Consider the following 19,547-nt stretch of genomic DNA (forward strand, 5'->3'; position numbering starts at 1 on the left):
CTCCCCGTAAGTCATGTGCCCCAGCCCCCTAATAATTTTTGTTGCCCTCCGCTGGACTCTCTCATGGTCACTGCTGCCCACTTGCCGCCCACTTGCCACCCACTTCTACTTCCCCTACCAGTTCTTCCCTGTTTGTGAGCATCAGGTCAAGAGAAGCATGGTCTCTAGGTGGGTCCTCCAGCACTTGCACCACGAAGTTGTTCCCAACACTCTCCAAAAACTTCCTGGATTGTCTGTGCACTGCGGTATTGCTCTCCCAGCAGATGTCAGGGTGATTGAAGTTCCCCATGAGAACCAGGGCCTGTGATCTGGAAACTTCTGTTAGTAGTCCGAAGAAAGCCTTGTCTACCTCATCCTCCTGGTCTGGTGGTCTATAGCAGAATCCCACCACGACATCACCCTTGTTGCTCTCACCTCTAAACTTTACCCAAAGACTCTCAACAGGCTTTTCTCCAGTTTCATACTGGAGCTCTGAGCAATCATACCACTCTCTTACATACAGTGCACCTTGTCTCCTCTACCTGTCTCCTCTGCCTGCCTTTTCACCTCCACCTTTTCTCCCCCGCTTGTCCTTCCTTAACAGTGTATACCCATCCATGACAGTGCTCCAGTCATGTGAGTTACCCCACCAAGTCTCTGTTGTTCCAATCACATCATAGTTCCTTCACTGTGCCAGGACTTCTAATTCTTCCCGCTTGTTACCCAGGCTTCTTGCATTCGTGTACAGACACCTAAGATAACTAGTGGATTGCCTTACTTTCTCAGTATGAATCAGGAGGCCTCCGCTGTTGCACCCTCCTCCTTGTGTTTCCTCCCGGTATTCCACTACCCCACTTACCTCTTAGGGCTTAGGTCACAATCCCGTGGTAAACCTAGTTTAAAGCCCTCCTCACGAGGTTAGCAAGCCTGTCTGTGAAGATGTTTCCTCTCTTCATTAGGTGGATCCCATCTCTTCCTAGCAATCCTTCTTCCTCTATCTGCATTGGGGGTTGCAATGCTAACAGTTTAAGAGAATGAAAAAATTTCAAAGAGTATGTCTTCACTTGCAGCTGGAGGTGTGATTCCCAGTTCGTAGAGACATACCCACTCTAGCTGTCGTCGAGCTAGCCCTCTAAAAATAGTTGGGGCAGCAAACAGCAGCATGGTCTAGCCATCCTGAGCACAAACCTGCCTGAACCTCAGGGGTGTGGGCTCAAGGTGGTTAGTCCATGCTGCTGCTCACTGTTGCTCATGCTACCCTAGCTACACTACTGTTTTTAGCATGCTAGCTTGAGGAGAGCTACCACAGAGATTTCTACAAGAGCACGATATTTCACATCCCCCACTCCCAGCATAGATATAGCCAAACACACGCTTTGCCAGCATTTATTCTAGGCAAACTAGCCCTTTTGATGGCTAGCTAAAAGGGATTTATGTGAATGTTTGTTTTTTGTTTTTTAAACAAAAATATTGTTTTTAAATTGGCAACTCTGCATGCAAGAACTTCTATTTTTAAGTTTATTCAAAGAGGGCTAAATGCTTCTTTTCTTAGTAACATTGTGGTAAATGTTATCCATGTAAAAGCATGCAATTGTTGAAAGGTTAAAAGTCTTTTTGTAGTAAAAACTGCGTAGCAGAGCGAGTCAAATAATACAAACAGTGAGTTGAGAGTAAACTTGGGGAGTTGGCAATGCAGTTTTTGACAGGTGAATATTACACACTAAATATTCAGACAGCCAGTGGTTTATTCTTAAATTTATACATAAAGGATTATTCATTCTAATATTCCTACCAATTATTCTCTATTTGTGTTTTTCTGGCTGTTCTTCTGTTGAAGAAATCTGCTGTTAATTTGTGAAGCAGAAACAATACCATGCAATCTAAGAGACTGACCACACAGTATCCATAGAAAGCAGCTCATAAAATGAGATTTATTTGCATAAATGTTAGCAAATTATGTTATAGATTGCAGCTCACTGCTGATTTCTATGAAATGTATGCTCACAGGAAAAAAAGACCCATTTGCTGCGGATAAATTTGTAACATATTACTTTGACCAGGATCATGATGGCTGAAAAAGCGGAGTATTTATATACGGTGTGTGCCATGTATTTCTATAACCAAAAACTTAATTCATTGGTAGACTTAAGTTCAAGAATAATCCTACACTTCTGTTCTCCTGGGCATCGCTCTCCTTTCTCTTGAAAAGCCAAAGTTACTTGGATTTATTTATTTATTTATTTATTTAAACTCAGAAATAAAATCTTTCAAAATTTATTCTTTTGCTCCAGTATGTTCTTAATAAAACTCTTCTGAGATCACTAGGGTGCAGCTAGAAACAGAAATCTTCATGTTTGTTTAAACTTACTTTCATCATCAACCTTTTCTGACACAGAAAATAGTAGAGGATGCTCCAGGAAAGGCTTCTGCCAAGTGCTGCCAAGCAAGCAATGGGACCAATAGTATTTCTTCCCACAGTTCATCAGTGGGCTGTACACAGCATGTCAAGGACCAGCTTCCAAAGTACCAGGTAACGTTAACACATAGATGCAGATCTATATATAGATTTGCATCAATGACTAAAGATGATACCTTTGTGTTAAATTCACAAATGTCTGCTTAAATGTTTAAGTAGAATTTGTAGTATGTCAAATATGAAACTGATGCTGGGGATCTGAACTGTATTTCTTTCCTTCCACATGTTGAGGAGAGGGGTGTTTTGTTTTATTTTTAAAGTGTTATATATGTTTAGTCACTCCTATGTTCAGTTTTTAAAATTGCACAATTCTTCAGTTTTTCTGAACTTTTACATAAAATAGTTTATAATCTAAACTTCGACATTTCAAAAATATGTAAGTGCTCTGTTGTTCTCCACATTTTTGGTCTAGAAAAATGTTTTTTTCTCAGTCCTCTGTTGCAGGAGCCAATGCTCATAACTTCTGCAGGAGCTGTTGAACGCAGCTGAGTATGGGAAAGATTTTAAACGGACCCCGTCAATATGAAATCTGGTCAGCTTCTAAAAAGTGGCTAAATATTTTCAGGTTCTGTATATGGCCCTCTGTACAACCCACAATGGCAATCATATCTTCCTGGTTTATTTAAAAATGCTTTTCTCTTCTGTTTTGATCTCCTGAAAGTGGAGAAACTGAGGTGAAGTTCCTGTAACGACTTAAAGCATATGACTAGTCATACCACAGTCAGTGTGACTACTGCCATATAAAAAGTTAGGCCCTTATCCTACACTCAGTTATGCATGTGCTGAACTTCCCATGTTGAGGAAATGGTGAAGTTGACTACACAAAATACTGTCAAATATACAAAGGGAATTAGGCCTTAGATAAAACTTGTTTGTTTATACATGTAATTAGAAACGTTTTTAATTACTTCAGTTGGTGCTAGTTTTTGTGTATAGGTGAGGTCCTTTTCTTCAGTCTTTCAGTTCTAGTAATCTTAGGGTATATTTATGCAGCAAAACCCCCCCAAACAAAACAGCAGCAGCAGGGAGTCTCAGAACCTGGGTCAGTTGACTCAGGCTCGTGCTGTGAGGCTAAAAATAGCAGTGTAGACACCCTGGGTTCCAGCTGGAGCCTGGGCTCTGAAAACTGGTGAGGAAGGACGGTCTCAGAGCCCAGGCTCCAGCCCGAGCAGGAACGTCCACACTGCTATTTATAGATATAGCGCAAATCTGAGTAAGACGACTCAGGCTCTGAGACTTGCTGCTATGGAAGTTTTGTTTGCTGCATAGACTTACCCTTAGGTGTTACCTTAACAGTAGGCTTTAAAAAAAGCTTTAAGTCGGAAGTGACTTTTTAAAGTTAAATTTCTCTTTAAAAAGTGCATACTTTGTTGTTGTTGGGTTTTTTTTTCTGCAACATCCCTAGAAGCCTGCCATTGAGGCTATGTCTATCCTACAGCTTATGTTGGCATAACTTGTGCCGCTCGGGGCGGGGAGGAAATAAATCACCCCGCTGAGCAACATAAGTTACACCGACATAAGCGCTGGTGTGGACAGCACTATGTCAGCGGGAGAGCTTCTCCCACCAACATAGCTTTCTGCTGCACATGGGGAGCTGGAGTAGTTAATGGGAGAGCTCTCTCCCATTGGCTTACAGCAGCTACATTAGACAGTTCACAGCAACACGGCTGCACCTGTAAGCTCTCTAGTGTGGCCCCTAGTAACTGAATTTTTTAAATTTAGTCAGAACAAGGCAGCTAATTCCACAGAGCAAAGTCTGTTGCTTTTGTGCACTTTTCCAGTCTCCTAAAGACTCCATGGGAGTTTCTCAGGTGCTGTCAAGGTTCCTTCCCCACTCTGAACTCTAGGGTACAGATGTGGGGACCTGCATGAAAAACCCCCTAAGCTTATTTTTACCAGCTTAGGTTAAAACTTCCCCAAGGTACAAACTATTTTACTTTTTGCCCTTGGACTTCATTGCTGCCACCACCAAGCGTCTAACAAATATATAACAGGGAAAGAGCGTGCTTGGAAAAATCTTTTCCCCCCAAAATCCTCCCAAACCCTACACCCCCTTTCCTGGGGAAGCCCTGATAAAAATCTTCACCAATTTGCATAGGTGAACACAGACCCAAGCCCTTGGATCTTAAGAACAATGGTAAAATCAATCAGGTTCTTAAAAGAAGAATTTTAATTGAAGAAAAAGAAAAACAATCACCTATGTAAAATCAGGATGGTAAATACCTTACAGGGTAATCCGATTCAAAACATAAAGAATCCCTCTAGGCAAAACCTTAAGTTACAAAAAGACCCAAAAACAGGAACATACATTCCATTCAGCACAGCTTATTTTAACAGCCATTTAAACAAAATAGAATCTAACGCATATCTAGCTAGATTACTTACTAAGTTCTAAGGCTTTTCTGTTCCTGGCAAAAAAAAAAACAAAAAAACCACACACAGACAGAGAGAACCTTTGTTTCTCCCCCCCTCCAGCTTTGAAAGTATCTTGTCTCCTCATTGGTCATTTTGGTCAGGTGCCAGCAAGGTTATCCTAGCTTCTTAAACCCTTTCACCTATAAAGGGTTTTCCTCTGGCCAGGAGGGATTTTAAAGGTGTTTACCCTTCTCTTTTGTATTTATGATATGCCCCCCCCAAATCACAGAGAGGGTGAAATGCTGGCTGTGATTTCTTCCTGGAGGTCTAGGAGAAAACAGAGTTAATAAGACACATGCACCTCTAAATATACTATCAAGTGTATAAAGACTAACAATATTTTCCACATCTCAAGGGTGATTTTAACCAATTGATTCTGGGAAACTTTCACAGGAGAGTGCATCAACCACTTTGTTAGAAGCTCCTGAGATGTGTTGGATGTCAAAATCAAAATCTTGGAGAGCTAAACTCCACCGAATAAGTTCTTTGTTATTTCCCGTGGCAGTATGAAGCCACTGTAGTGCAGCATGGTTGGTTTGCAGGTGGAAACGCTGTCCCCAAACATATGGGCGTAGCTTTTCCAGGGCGCAGACAATGGCGTAACATTCTTTTTCACTGACTGATCAGTTGCTTTCCCTCTCAGACAGCTTCTTGCTAAGAAACGCTACAGGGTGGAATTCTTGATCCGGTCTTTCCTGCATTAAAACTGCTCCCACACCACGCTCGGACGCATCTGTGGTTACTAGGAACGGTTTGTCAAAGTCTGGGGCCGTTAGTACAGGGTCAGACAGGAGTGTTGCTTTAAGCTGGTTAAAGGCCTTCTGACACTCTTCGGTCCACTGAACGGCATTTGGCTGTTTCTTTTTGGTTAGGTCTGTCAATGGGGTGGCGATTTGGCTGTATTGCCATACAAATCGTCTGTAATAACCAGCCAAGCCTAAGAAGGATTGGACCTGTTTCTTTGACTTTGGGACAGGCCACTTTTGGATAGCATCCACTTTGGCCTGTAGGGGGTTGATAGTTCCTTGACCCACCTGGTGTCCAAGGTAAGTCACTCTGTTTAGGCCTATTTGACACTTCTTAGCCTTAACAGTTAGTCCTGCCTCCCTTATGCGCTCAAAGACTTTTTGTAGATGTTCTAGGTATTCTGCCCAGGAATCCGAAAATATGGCCACATTGTCAAGGTAGGCGACTGCATATTCTCCCAATCCTGCTAGGAGACCATCTACAAGTCTTTGGAAGGTGGCGGGTACATTCCGCAGCCCGAAAGGGAGTACATTAAATTCATACAGCCCGAAATGTGTGGTGAAGGCTGACCTTTCCTTGGCGGACTCATCTAGAGGTACCTGCCAGTACCCCTTGAGTACCCAAAATCTTGGAGAGCTAAACTCCACCGAATAAGTTCTTTGTTGTTTCCCGTGGCAGTATGAAGCCACTGTAGTGCTCCTAGAGTCCAAGGCAGAGATGAACTGGGCCCATTCCAGTTTCTCTTAATAGTTCATCTGTGCGTGGCATTGGATAGTTGTCTGGGCGAGTTACAGCATTTAACTTATGGTAGTCCACGCAGAAACATATCTCCCCATCTGGTTTGGGAACTAGAACCACTGGAGATGCCCATGCACTGCCAGAGGGGCAGATTACCCCCATCTGTAGCATATCCTGGATCTCCTGTTCTATAGCAGTTTTAGCTTGAGGAGACACCTGGTAAGGTTGGGCTCGAATTGGGTGAGCATTACCTGTGTCAATGGAGTGGTATGCCCGTTCAGTCAGTCCTGGGGTGGCTGAGAACGTCGGCGCGTAGCTAGTGCACAGCTCCTTGATCTGCTGTCGCTGCATACGCCCAAGGATCATGGAGAGGTTCACCTCTTCCACGCCACCAGCACTTTTCCCTTCGTAGTAGACACCTTCAGGCCACTCAGCGTCATCTCCTCCCTGGGCTGTAAACTGACAAACCTTTTAATTCTCTGGAATAAAAGGGCTTTAGAGAATTAATATGGTACACCTTAGGCTTTCGGTTGGAGGTGGGGAATGCTATGAGATAATTAACAGCTCCCAGGCGCTCCTGGACCGTGAACGGCCCTTCCCACGATGCTTCCATTTTATGGGCCTGGAGCGCCTTTAAGACCATGACCTAGTCCCCTACTTTGAAGGAACGCACTCTGGCATGTTTATCATACCAGGCTTTTTGCTCTTTTAGAGCATCCTTTAGGTTTTCTTTAGCAAGGGCTAAAGAGGTTCGGAGGGTGTTTTGTAGGTTGGTTACAAAGTCCAGAATGTTAGTTCCTGGAGACGATGTAAACCTCTCCCATTGCTGCTTCACCAGCTGTAATGGTCCCTTAACCTCGCGGCCATATACAAGTTCAAATGGTGAAAACCCTAAACTGGGATGTGGTACAGCTCTGTAGGCAAAGAGCAACTGCTGCAACACTACGTCCCAATCATTGGAGTGCTCATTTACGAATTTACATATCATGGCCCCCAAGTCCCATTAAATTGCTCCACCAGGCCATTTGTTTGATGATGGTAAGGGGTGGCAACCAAGTGATTCACCCCATGAGCTTCCCAAAGGCTTTCCATAGTTCCTGCCAGGAAATTAGTTCCTGCATCTGTGAGGATGTCGGAGGGCCAACCTACCCTGGCAAAAATGTCTGCTAGTGCCTGGCACACACTTTTAGCCCTGGTGTTGCTTAGAGCTACTGCTTCCGGCCGTCGGGTGGCAAAATCCATGAAAGTCAGTATGTACTGCTTTCCTCTGGGTGTCTTTTTTGGAAAAGGACCCAGAATATCCACAGCTACTCGCTGAAATGGAACCTCAATGATGGGGAGTGGCTGGAGAGGGGTTTTGACCTGGTCTTGGAGTTTTCCCATTCTTTGGCATATCTCACAAGACCGGACATAGGTAGAGACATCCTTGCCCATTTCCTCCCAGCAGAATGACCTCCCCAAACAGTCTTTGGTCCTGTTCACCCCAGCATGGCCACTAGGATGATCGTGGGCTAATCTCAAGAGCTTTACCCGGTACTTAGTTGGAACTACAAACTGTCTCTGAGGATTCCAGTCTTCCTGATGTCCACCAGAAAGAGTTTCCTTGTATAAAAGTCCTCTTTCTACAACAAACCTGGATCAATTAGAAGAGCTGAGAGGCGGTGGGTTGCTCCGTGCCGCCGTCCAAGCTCTCTGGAGGCTTTCATCTGCTTCCTGTTCGGTCTGGAACTGTTCCCTTGATGCTGGAGACATCAGTTCCTCATTGGATTGTGGACCTAGGCTTGGTCCCTCTGGAAGCGATGTAGGGGATGGGGCTGTTTCCGTTGACTGTGAACTGCTCTCCGCTGGTGCACTAGGTTGGGGTTCAGGCTCCAGTTGAGCCTCTTGTGTCGGGTTATCGGCTGCTTCTGGTTCTGGGACTGGCTCTGTCTGGGTCTCTGGGACTGGATCCGCTACTGCTGTTGCAGACGTTGGCATGGGGTCTGCGTCCATCACCTCTTACCGGGTCCTGGTTGAAGTTTCCGGAACAGAGCTAGACGTGACAGCTTGCTTAGCCTGGCTGCAGGTGACCATTCCCACCCTCTTGGCCCGCTTCACATGATTGGCCAAGTCTTCCCCCCAACAGCATGGGGATGGGATAATCATCATAGACTGCAAAAGTCCACGTTCCTGACCAGCCCTTGTACTGGACCAGGAACTTGGCTGTAGGCAAGTCAAAAGCGTTTGACTTGAAGGGTTGAATCATCACTTGGATCTCTGGGTTGATGAAATTGGGGTCCACTAAGGAAGCATGGATAGCCGACACTTGTGCTCCGGTGTCCCTCCACGCTGTGACCTTCTTTCCGCCCACACTCGGTTTCCCTCCACTCCGAGGGTATCTGGGAGGCATCTGGGCCTGAGGACCTCTGGTGTGATTCCGGTGCAATGAACTGTAATCTGTTGGGGTTCTTGGGGCAGCTGGCCTTTATGTGCCCTGGCTCATTACATTTAAAACATTGTCCAGCTGACAGGTCACTGGGGCGAGGTGGGTTGCTGGAGAACGGTGTGGCAGGACGATAAACTCTGGAGGGTTGCTTGGGGGGGGTAGTTGGGGCCTTGGGCTGCCCCCGGTAGTAGGGTGTGGTCTGAGGTTGTCTCTTTTGGTATCCGCTCCAGCTGCAACCAGTTTTGTTCCTCTCTCCTCCCTCCACCTGTTTTGTTCCAGCTTGCCCCGCCTCTCTGGCGGTCTGGGACTGCTTGTATCGATCAGCATAAGAAGCAAGACTTTCTGCTGAGTCCATTTCCTTATCCCATAAACACTGTTTTATTTCCTCCTTGGACATATTCAGGAATTTCTCCTGAGCTATCAAATCACACATTCCGTTAAAGCTAGTGACACCCCTTCCTTGGAGCTATTTATTTAACAGATCCTTCATCTGGTTTAGATAAGCCACATTACTTAGTCCACGCCCTCTCTTAAGGGTTTGAAATTTTACTCTTTAAGTTTAAGGTGTAATTTGAAATTGCTTTAAAACCAAATCCTTGAACTTATTATAGTCAGAAGCCTCATCAATAGGCATCTTATTGAATATGTCCAGAGCTCTTCCAGTCAATTTTGTGACCAATGTGGTCATCTTGTGAGCTTCAGGAATTTTATGGAGAGTGCACAGTCTCTCAAAGGTGAGAAAATATTTAGCAATATCACTGGATTCATCATACTGTGGACATAGTCGCTCCCATTTGTGGATGGTTGGGGAAGGATTGTTAGGGTTATCCAGTAGATTCCGCTCAGCCCTTACCTTCTCCATCTCCAGTTCATGCTTCCTCTCTTTTTCCTTTGCCCCATAGCTCTCCTGTGAGCAGCCTCTTCGTTCTTTTCTACCTCCATAGCTCTCTTTTGGGCATCCTCTTGTTTTTTTTCTGCCTCTTTTGCTGCCTCCATTTCTTTGTCCTTTGCCTCCATAGCTCTCCTGTGGGCAGCCTCTAGGGCTTTTTCTGCCTCTTTCGCTGCCTCCAGTCTGGTTAACTCCAATTTGTGTTGTGCCTTGGTTTCTGTCATGTTTGCCTCTCTATTTTTAACTAACTTTACACCCGAGAGTTAGGAATAAAACAAACAAAAAACTTGGCTTGTAAAATTTTGCTGTGCTGTAACCGGATACCTATGTTCTCTGATAGTGATTGTCAGCCTACAGAAAAATCCTTAAAAAAAACAAAACAAAACAAAACAAAACCTAAAACCTTTGTCTCCAGGCAAATAGACAGAAAACCCCTCTAGTTGCTCTTAGGTTTTAAAAAAAAAAAAAAAAAAAACTTCTTCAGGTCTGTGAAGACTTGTGAATTTCCCTGCAGGAGGTTAACTACCCTGCCTTTAGGTAGAGAAAACTCCAGCTCACAAAAGACAATTCCCTTTTGTCTCTGCTCTGGCCCCCAGGCAGAGACCAAAAAAACCTCTAACTGCTTTCAGCTGAAAACCTGCTTTCCAGAAGCCCAAAGGGAAAAAAAATTCCTTTTTAAAATCTGTGCTGCTTGTTCAAAAAATCTCAAAATGATTTCAAGTTAATCCCACCGCTCTGCCACCATGTCAAGATTCCTTCCCCACTCTGAACTCTAGGGTACAGATGTGGGGAGCTGCATGAAAAACCCCCTAAGCTTATTTTTACTAGCTTAGGTTAAAACTTCCCCAAGGTACAAACTATTTTACCTTTTGCCCTTGGACTTTATTGCTGCCACCACCAAGCGTCTAACAAATATATAACAGGGAAAGAGCGCTCTTGGAAACGTCTTTCCCCCCCAAAATCCTCCCACACTATACACCCCCTTTCCTGGGGAAGGCTTGGTAAAAATCTTCACCAATTTGCATAGGTGAACACAGACCCAAACCCTTGGATCTTAAGAACAATCAGGTTCTTAAAAGAAGAATTTTAATTGAAGAAAAAGAATCACATATGTAAAATCAAGATGGTAAATACCTTACAGGGTAATCCGATTCAAAACATAGAGAATGCCTCTAGGCAAAACCTTAAGTTACAAAAAGACACAAAAACAGGAATATACATTCCATTCAGCACAGCTTATTTTATCAGCCATTTAAACAAAACAGAATCTAACGCATATCTAGCTAGATTACTTACTAAGTTCTAAGACTCCATTCCTTTTCTGTTCCTGGCAAAAAAAAAAAAAAAAAACACACACACAGACAGAGAGAACCTTTGTCCCTTCCCCCCCCCCCCCCTCCAGCTTTGAAAGTATCTTGTCTCCTCTTTGGTCATTTTGGTCAGGTGCCAGCGAGGTTATCCTAGCTTCTTAACCCTTTACAAGTTAAAGGGCTTTTCCTCCGGCCAGGAGGGATTTTAAAGGTGTTTACCCTTCCCTTTATATTTATGACAGGTGCTGATTTCAGAGGAGGACATTCCAGACTCAGGAGTTAAAAAAAGTAGAAAACTCATTTTTCTATGTGCCTCTCTAAAATCGCTTGTTTGAATCTCCTCAAAACAGGCAAACCTTTGTCGTACGCTAAGAGACACATGAGAGACTTCATGTGGATTGGGTTTGTTTTAATACATTTAGTAGAGGGTGGGAAGAAAAAATGTATCCTTGTGTTGAAATGCAAGTTACTACCTTAACTATGGAGAGAGTTTATCCTCTTACTCATAGTAGATCTTTGGAATGTAGTAAGAAATAGGACTTATTTTGTTTCCTTTTTTTTAAAAATTGTCATTCTAAGTATATCTTGCCATCTAAATGAGTTAATTTAGACCGGGAAGGATTTTTAAATGTAAAAGTAACACTTAAGGGTCCAGACTCTTCAGACCTGCAGTGCGTGGAGTCTTTCTCAAGCAACATCCTGCAATAAAGAAATGTGGCTGGGAGATATAAAATCACTTGTCTGGCCCAGCTGTAGAGACTGTGCGTGGGTTTCTTCATTGCACGCTTTGGGGAGAGTTCATGCAAATAGGAACTAGTGGGCCTCTCTAATGAACTAAATATAGTATGTACTGTAACTGTATGTACGCACTGCACAAACACCACTTGGTATATGCTCCTCCTCTTCATTGGGAAGCAGAGATTACTTGTACTTCACGTTCAAAATTCAGTACTAAAATAACGCAATGGGTTATGATTGGCTTTTTTCCCCTTATTTATCTATAGTACACTAGACCAGCCTCTGATGTCAACATGCTTGGAGAAATGATGTTTGGCTCAGTGGCAATGAGTTACAAAGGTTCTACCTTGAAAATCCACTACATACGGTAAGTGAGTTTCCTCTTCTAGGATTATCCATATTGCCAAATGCTTGGAAATGGGGAAGGAGAAGGTACTGGAACTGCTGAGTCACCGAGATGATGATTGTTTATCCTTTCAGCTCTCCTCCGCAGCTTATGATAAGTAAAGTGTTCTCAGCCAGAGTGGGAAGCTTCAGTGGAAGCACAAATAAGTAAGTTTGGTTGTTTCCTGTCATTTCTCACTCTCATTTTAGATTTCTTCTATCACTGCTCCTAAGGTTGGTCTATATAAAAGCTCATAAAACCAAATGACCAAATGTCTGCTGGCAGTGAGTGAAAGGGGGAGAGAGTGAGACTGTTTATGAGCAGTATTCATGTGCTGAGCTCTAGCTGTCCCATGAAGGCTAGAGGGCAATGGGATCGTTCAGGGTCCGGCTACACTGGAATAAATGACTCGCGGCATGGCAGCAGCTGGCCCAGGTCAGCTGACTTGGGCTCATGCGGCTTAGGCTGTAGGGCTAAAAATTGCAGTGTAGATGGTTCAGCTGGAGCTCAGGTTATGAGGCCCTCCCCCATTATGGGGTCCTAGAGCTTGGGCTCCAGGCCAAGCCTGAACATTTTCACAGCTATTTTACAGCCCCACATCCCAAGCCCAACGAACCAGTCCGATGACCCAGGCCAGCACTGGGTGTTTAATTACGGTGTATATGTACCCTTTGACTCTTTAAGTGTGTTCTGGATGAGCAATGGGTGAAACTCAAAGTTTAGAGGCCTGTATAAACATTCAAAGGCTTAGGGTCTCTATCTTCAGTAACAACTTCCCACTGCCAACAGGTTGCCTTTTTAATATAATGAGGAAGGTGTGCATATATTTTTCTTCTACACTCTCTCTCTCTCTCTCTCTCTCTCTCTCTCTCTCTCTCTCCACATTCAAAAATGGCTGATGAGATTTTGCTCCATTCCCCTCTACCTCTCAAAATCACTGTGGGCAAAGACCAAACATGGAAAGTTAGTTAATTCTGAAAGGTACAGTCTTAAATCTTACAGTCCTCCGCGATCTATTTTCCATTATAAATATCTGTTATAATTGTCAAGGTTCCCTCCCAGCTCTGAACTCTAGGGTGCAGATGTGGGGATCAGCATGAAAGACCTCCTAGGATAATTTCTACCAGCTTAGGTTAAAAACTTCCCCAAGGCACAAATCCTTCCTTGTCCTTGGATGGGGACTGCTGCCACCACCAAGTGAGTTAGACAAAGATTCAGAAAAAGGACCAGTTTGAATTCCTGTTTCCCTAAAATATCCCCCCAAGCCCCTTCACCCTCTTCCCCCCCCCCTCCATTTGAAAGTATCTTTTTTTTTTTCCCCATTGGTCCTTCTGGTCAGGTGCCAACCAGGTTATTTGAGCTTCTTAACCCCTTACAGGTAAGGAGGAATTCTAGGCTACCCTTATCTGTATGGTTATGACAATAATATAGGAATATCTGCTAATCTTTAAGCTTGGTGGTGAGTTAGATTTACATAACAAAGCAAATAAACAGAGTGTAGTTTGATGTTAGTGGAAGTTATTCTTTCCCCCTTCTTAGAAATTTTGATATTTCTCCCTTTTTAGCTTGCAAGATAGCTTTGAATACATCAACCAAGATCCCAGTCTTGGAAAACTGAGCTCTAATCAAAATGGTTTGGGCACCTGCCGTAGTGGAAGTAATCTGGGTAAATATTTCTTTATTTTATTTTAAAAAAATCTTTTCCTGATGAGACCATCTGTTTTTTGTTTTTGTTTTTGTTTTTTTCTTTTAAATTATTTCCCCCTGCATTGTCTTTAATTGTTTTTTGTTTGTTTGTCTTGCGTTCTCTCTGCGTTGCTGTTTTTAGGTGTGTTACAGCTGTGCAGCAGCAAAGTGCTGCAGGGTGTATCTGAAGGAGTTCCCCTCCGGCTCATCCGGAGTGCTTCTTTCTTTGCAGGTTTGTGTGGAATGCTGAGCACACTGTGACCCATCCACCCACAGTAACCCAGCTTCTTCTGAATCTTGTCAGGAGGTCCATAATTACACTCTAGAAACGAAGGGCTAAAGTGACGAAGATATTGATGATAGACACATATTGGCTTTATATTTTGACTCAAGCCTTCTTGAAATACGAGGCTGCATTAAATTGCTTCCTGTTCGTCCCTCCCACCTCTACCACAAATGTTCACATTAAGGAAACTTCCTAATGTAATGTGTATTCAATAATAAATGAGCCCTTATGTTTCTAAGAGGATTTATGTTTCCTGGTCTACACTTGATTTCTTGCTGGTGTGCAGTTCCCTTTTGCCTCTTTCCCTCTTTGCTTTCCTTCTATATCTTCTGACCTGTGGATTTTTTTCACTGGATGGCAACTCTTTTAAGACATTATTGAACTGAGTCTGGAAGTGTTTAAGTTTTGACTTTACAATATTAAAGGCTTTATCTTAAATTCGAAAGTAGCATTTAGTCTCCTTTACACATGTAAAGATCCTTTTACAGGCCTGACAATTACTCGTGCTGTTGGGGAAACCTTGGATCTAATTGATCCTGTTGATTTCAAAAATGAAAAGTTACTTCACTTCTCTCACAGATCTTGCATGCTTCATAAATTAAATGAATATGTGCTACTAACACTTACCGGTGATCCACACTGGATTGAGTTTTTGCTTCATGCTATAAAACAAGCATAGTGGTTAATTTAAAAACAACTGAAACTGATACTCTGTATAAAGTATTGTTAGCCACTTCAATGCCAGTGATGCTACAAAAATAAACTAACTCAGGATTTTCAAACGTGACTAGAGATTTTGGGTGCTCCCATTTTGGGGTATTCTACCTGAGACACTTTCATGGGGCTGATTCTCAGCTGTGTGACTTTTTTAGTGTATATAAATTCATGTTCCGATTCCTACAGGTATTTAGAAAGTATTTTAGTCTAAAATAAAAAAATTCAATCCCACTAGTAGTGTTCAGTATTGAAATATTGCTTGCTATCACCTCTTCAAACACTGAATTTTTTTATCTGCCCACACACTGTGGACATAGCTATTGCTTAAATTAACTGCACTGGATGTGACTTTGCTGGATGTGTGGTCTTTAAACATAGACTTTGCTTAACACTGACAAACAATATGAGGCAGCATGTAATGTTTTCTGTTGATCTGATCTGTTTACTTCAGCACATAGCACACCTGTTGATATGCCTAGCAGAGGGCAAAATGAGGACAGAGACAGCGGCATTGCTCGGTCAGGTATCTGTGTTTCTTTTTCTCCCATTTGATGAAAGCAAAGCTTTTTAGCAGAGTGACTCAACAGATTCAGGTTTTGCCCAGGTTTTGCCCAGTGGGGTGGAGTTTGGATATCGCTGCTTATAGCACATCCACACGAACTTGTGGATCTGTTGAGCCGTTCCCTTCCCTATGAACTAGGTTTCTGCTCATCCGCTCTGCTGCTGGGACATACTCTTCCCCTTCTCCCCTACAAATCAGTAAGAAAGGGGATGTGTCTTGTGATACTCTGCCTTTACAACATTAACTCATTTGGTTCTCATCTATGTAATACTTCAGTAATATAAACGTATAAGTTAGGGAAGAAATCAACAGTAGCGCTTCCACTAAAGAAAAGAAGGGGGAAGATTTTTGCTCAGTGGGAGGAAAAGCAGTGGCTAGAGGTTGGCCTGCCTGTCATGACTGGCAACATCTCTTAGGACAGATTGCTTCAGAGGAGTAGAAAACCAGCACAGAGGAGAGAGACTCCATCAATGTAGTCTCCACTACATATAACATTCTGGTGCTGTTAAGAAAAAAGTCTCCTACTATGTTAAGGCAGTAAGAATAATTAAAATAATTATGATTTCACCTGCTGGGAATGAGTCAGACTGAAAGGAAAACTGCTGTTTTTTAAAAAAACGAGAAAACCAAAAGGCAAAAATTATACTTATGTTAACCTGGCCAAAGGGAAAAGTGTTATTTACTCGGCACCCTACAAAATGTTCATGTGTGTGTTTCTTGACAGCATCTCTGAGCAGTCTTTTGATTACACCGTTTCCATCACCAAGTTCCTCATCCTCCTCTTCCAGCAGCTACCAGCGCCGCTGGCTCCGAAGTCAAACGACGAGTTTAGAAAACGGAATTATTCCAAGGTGGTGAGTGTTGTGAGCTTCTCCCTGCTGAAATACAATAGCAATTGGGCTGCATTTGCTGAAATTGGCCAAGTCTCTGTTCTTAATGGGGCAAGTCAATTTCATTTTTTTTCTCCTAGTAACAGTCTGATCTCTCCTACATCCTAGTGTTAAGTGTTGTTTAAGATTATTACAAATGAATGGCTACAAAATGAGGTGAACACATTTCAAGTGAAGGATTATCATTTATCTCTGAGGCACCCACTCAAACAAGAAAATTAAACTCTCAGCTGTTACTGGAAGAACAGAGCTACCTACTGACATGAGGGAGAACGTAACACCATAGGTGGCACAATTATATTCTACTATAACAACCTGATTAGTGACTAGTTAACAAAACTCTGGTGCAATAGACCATGACAACTCTCTTGGTATGTACAGGATGCCTCAAGCGTGATTTTGGCACAACTTGAAAAAAGAGAGTGATGACCCAAAGCTTGGCTATAATAACTTCAGTACATTTGCCACTGGTCTGACAAAAATGTCATGGGGTGCATCAAGACTTGACTTCTAGACAGTCTTGCTTTTTCATAGCAAGATAGGCAATGCCTCTCCGCTACCTCCCTCACTCACAAGTGGACCTGCATATGTGCATGCGTGCTTACAGGCCTGAAGCCAGTGGACCCCTCTCTGTGCAGATTAGGAACAGTGTGAACTGGATGCAGGCTTTGGGAATTGGCTTTCATTCTCTCCCCTTGCCCTCCAGTGTGGTGGAAGTTACCTGGAAAAGGTCATCCAACTTAATGCTGTATTCAGTTTTCAGGGAAGCTGAGGTCAGCCACTGCTAAGGAGCTGGAGGTGCTAGGGGCTGATAACCCTATCCACTTGTGGATTCTGAGCGTTTTCCAGGCTCATGCAAGTGCTCCCGTAGCCTTTACCAAGGAGATGCAAAGCCCATTTCTCCCCAATGAGATGACATAGTTGATTCTCTTACAGAGATTCCATGTATAGATTTCCCACATGAAAAGCCCCCTCTGTGGCTTTTCCTATTGGAAGGGATACTTAGCCAATGGGTCACAGGTTGTCTTAGCCTGTTTAACTTGTATATTTACTAAGTGCCCTACAAACACCTTGGAAGAACCATTTCCATGCCCCATATCTCTGTTCCATTAATCGTTGCTACAGACAGATATTTTGGATGCTATACTACAGTGGCTTTCTTTTGGTCTGTGGGCCAAATAAATTATCCTGAAACCCACCATATGAAAAAGCAACCTCAAGTTCAAAAACTAATGTAATAGCTTTTCGACAAAGCACAAGGCATTGGGTAGTTAATTAAATTGTGTTCAATTTAGATCATCTTATAGTGATCAGTTAAACTAGTGTAAAAAGATTCTTTGATTAAAATCTCATTTAAAGAGGCATTTTAAAAAAAAAAGTTCATTCTCAAATATATTTCAGTGTTCTTGTAACTGGAAGTGGTAACTTCTTATCCGTAAAGACAAAAATTAAGCCTGCTTGCTGAACATTAGTTTCTCTGTTCTTGGTGTAGTATTTGCAGTATGCAGCATCAAATCTTTCTCCAGAGGTAAATGACTTCTGTGCATTTGCTTTCGTCGCAGCCAGAGTCGAGAAGGAAATTGCACAAAGATATTGTGGATCCAATAGTTAGGCTATCAAGCATTACAGGTGTTGCTATGTTCAAACGTTCATTTGTTCAAACAATCAAATACCACTGGAACAACGGATTTTTGCTATTGATCTCAATAGGAGCTGAATCTGTGCTTTAATTCATACAGCTAAAACTGCACAGCATCTGACCGATCTTTAGACCAACTGCCCAAAGAAAATAGAACTTCTATCTGCAGCTCCATATGGTTACTTGTCAGTCAAGCACAATTAGCAGCTTTGTTGAAAAGGGTTCTCACACAGTCAGACTTCTGTTTCTCAATCTCAAACTATGGGAAACTGTACACGAACTCAGTTTGCAATGTTTCTTGTATGTTGATTTACTGTCCCTTTCACAAAGTCCATGGGAATTTTTATCTTTGCACAAAAGTTACTAAGGAGTTCAAATGAGGTTATCATCTTGAGCTCTTGTTTCCCACAAGCTCAGTTTTCTCTTTAATGCCTCTGTGTGGTGACAAATTTAGTATATTCAACTCATCAAATAGATCAGCCAGAAAACAGTTTCTGCTTAGAATGAGTTTCCAAAAATGCACAGGCCTCAGTTAAAATAGCCAGCTTTTGGCTTGTCTTTTTGCCTGTTTCAACTGAAGTATATGGATTTAACAACATCTATCTAATGCTTTCCTTTTTTTAAAAAAAAAATGAAAATGCTACGAATTTACCAGTACTATTTTTAGAGATTGGCACAATAATATACGCTCTGAAACGTTCTTTTAGTTCAGTTAATTGCAATGACTTCTCCAAAGCCAGTAAAGTCAGTAGACTCAGAGTTGCATTGCAAATATCTTTATTTTCTGATGTGGTTTTCTGACCATCCTTTGGCATCTGACAGCATTATTGGAGATTGGGTGCATTTAAACTATGCAAGATTACTCCCTCCTTTCCACCCTGAAACATGACTTCAGTGACCTTGATAATGGATGGTAGGATAAATACCTTGCCAGTTACATGACGCTGTGTTGTAATAGTCTGTTTAAAAAAAAAAAAAAGCTGTAAAGGCATTCTGTGCTGTATTTCTGAGACAGAAGTAGCTTTTTGAAAAGCACTGTTCTGGTTTATGGCAGTTAAAAGCCTCCAAAAACTACTGGCTTTCTGGCATGTTCATTATGAGGTATTTGGGTGTCTTATTGCAGGGTAGGTTTCAGAGTAACAGCCATGTTAGTCTGTATTCGCAAAAAGAAAAGGAGGACTTGTGGCACCTTAGAGACTAACCAATTTATTTGAGCGTAAGCTACAGCTCACCCACTGAATGCATCCGATGAAGTGAGCTGTAGCTCACGAAAGCTTATGCTCAAATAAATTGGTTAGTCTCTAAGGTGCCACAAGTACTCCTTTTTTTATTGCAGGGTAGACATAGTCACAATGCCTTTAGAAATTCATTGTGGTCAGTAAATGTAGGGATCAGATTGGCCTGCGAAGGAGCAGCTACCAATGGGTGCTCATTTAATCTCTCCTTGGCATCTCCATCTTGTGCTGTAGACTCAAAATTTCCCCTTAAATAGGTTCTCTAGTCTTTATAGCTGAGACCATAACCATCAAAATGTAAACAGAGTTTCAACTGTCTGCCTGTATCTGCCATACCTTTGGCACTTGCAAACTTTCTCCTCTTGATAGGACGTTAACCCAAAAAACTTAATGTCAGCATGGTTAACTATTCCATTGCTGATCCTAGCTT

General features: G+C 42.6%; 1 protein-coding gene across 2 annotated transcripts in view; it reads left to right on the top strand.

The window, feature by feature from the left end:
* Positions 1-19,547, top strand: part of FNIP2 (folliculin interacting protein 2) — an 87,137-nt gene that overhangs the window by 35,917 nt on the left and 31,673 nt on the right. Inside the window, exons 3-9 of one of the 2 annotated variants that reach the window (XM_074951081.1) lie at positions 2,375-2,509; positions 11,984-12,084; positions 12,198-12,269; positions 13,668-13,768; positions 13,931-14,020; positions 15,243-15,314; positions 16,078-16,207. In XM_074951081.1, the coding sequence (XP_074807182.1) occupies positions 2,375-2,509; positions 11,984-12,084; positions 12,198-12,269; positions 13,668-13,768; positions 13,931-14,020; positions 15,243-15,314; positions 16,078-16,207 (701 nt within the window). The remainder of the gene's footprint in view (positions 1-2,374; positions 2,510-11,983; positions 12,085-12,197; positions 12,270-13,667; positions 13,769-13,930; positions 14,021-15,242; positions 15,315-16,077; positions 16,208-19,547) is intronic. The other variant, XM_074951082.1, reaches the window with a different exon arrangement.

Source organism: Natator depressus, chromosome 4 (assembly GCF_965152275.1).
Source record: "Natator depressus isolate rNatDep1 chromosome 4, rNatDep2.hap1, whole genome shotgun sequence".
NCBI classification, from domain to species: Eukaryota; Metazoa; Chordata; order Testudines; family Cheloniidae; genus Natator; species Natator depressus.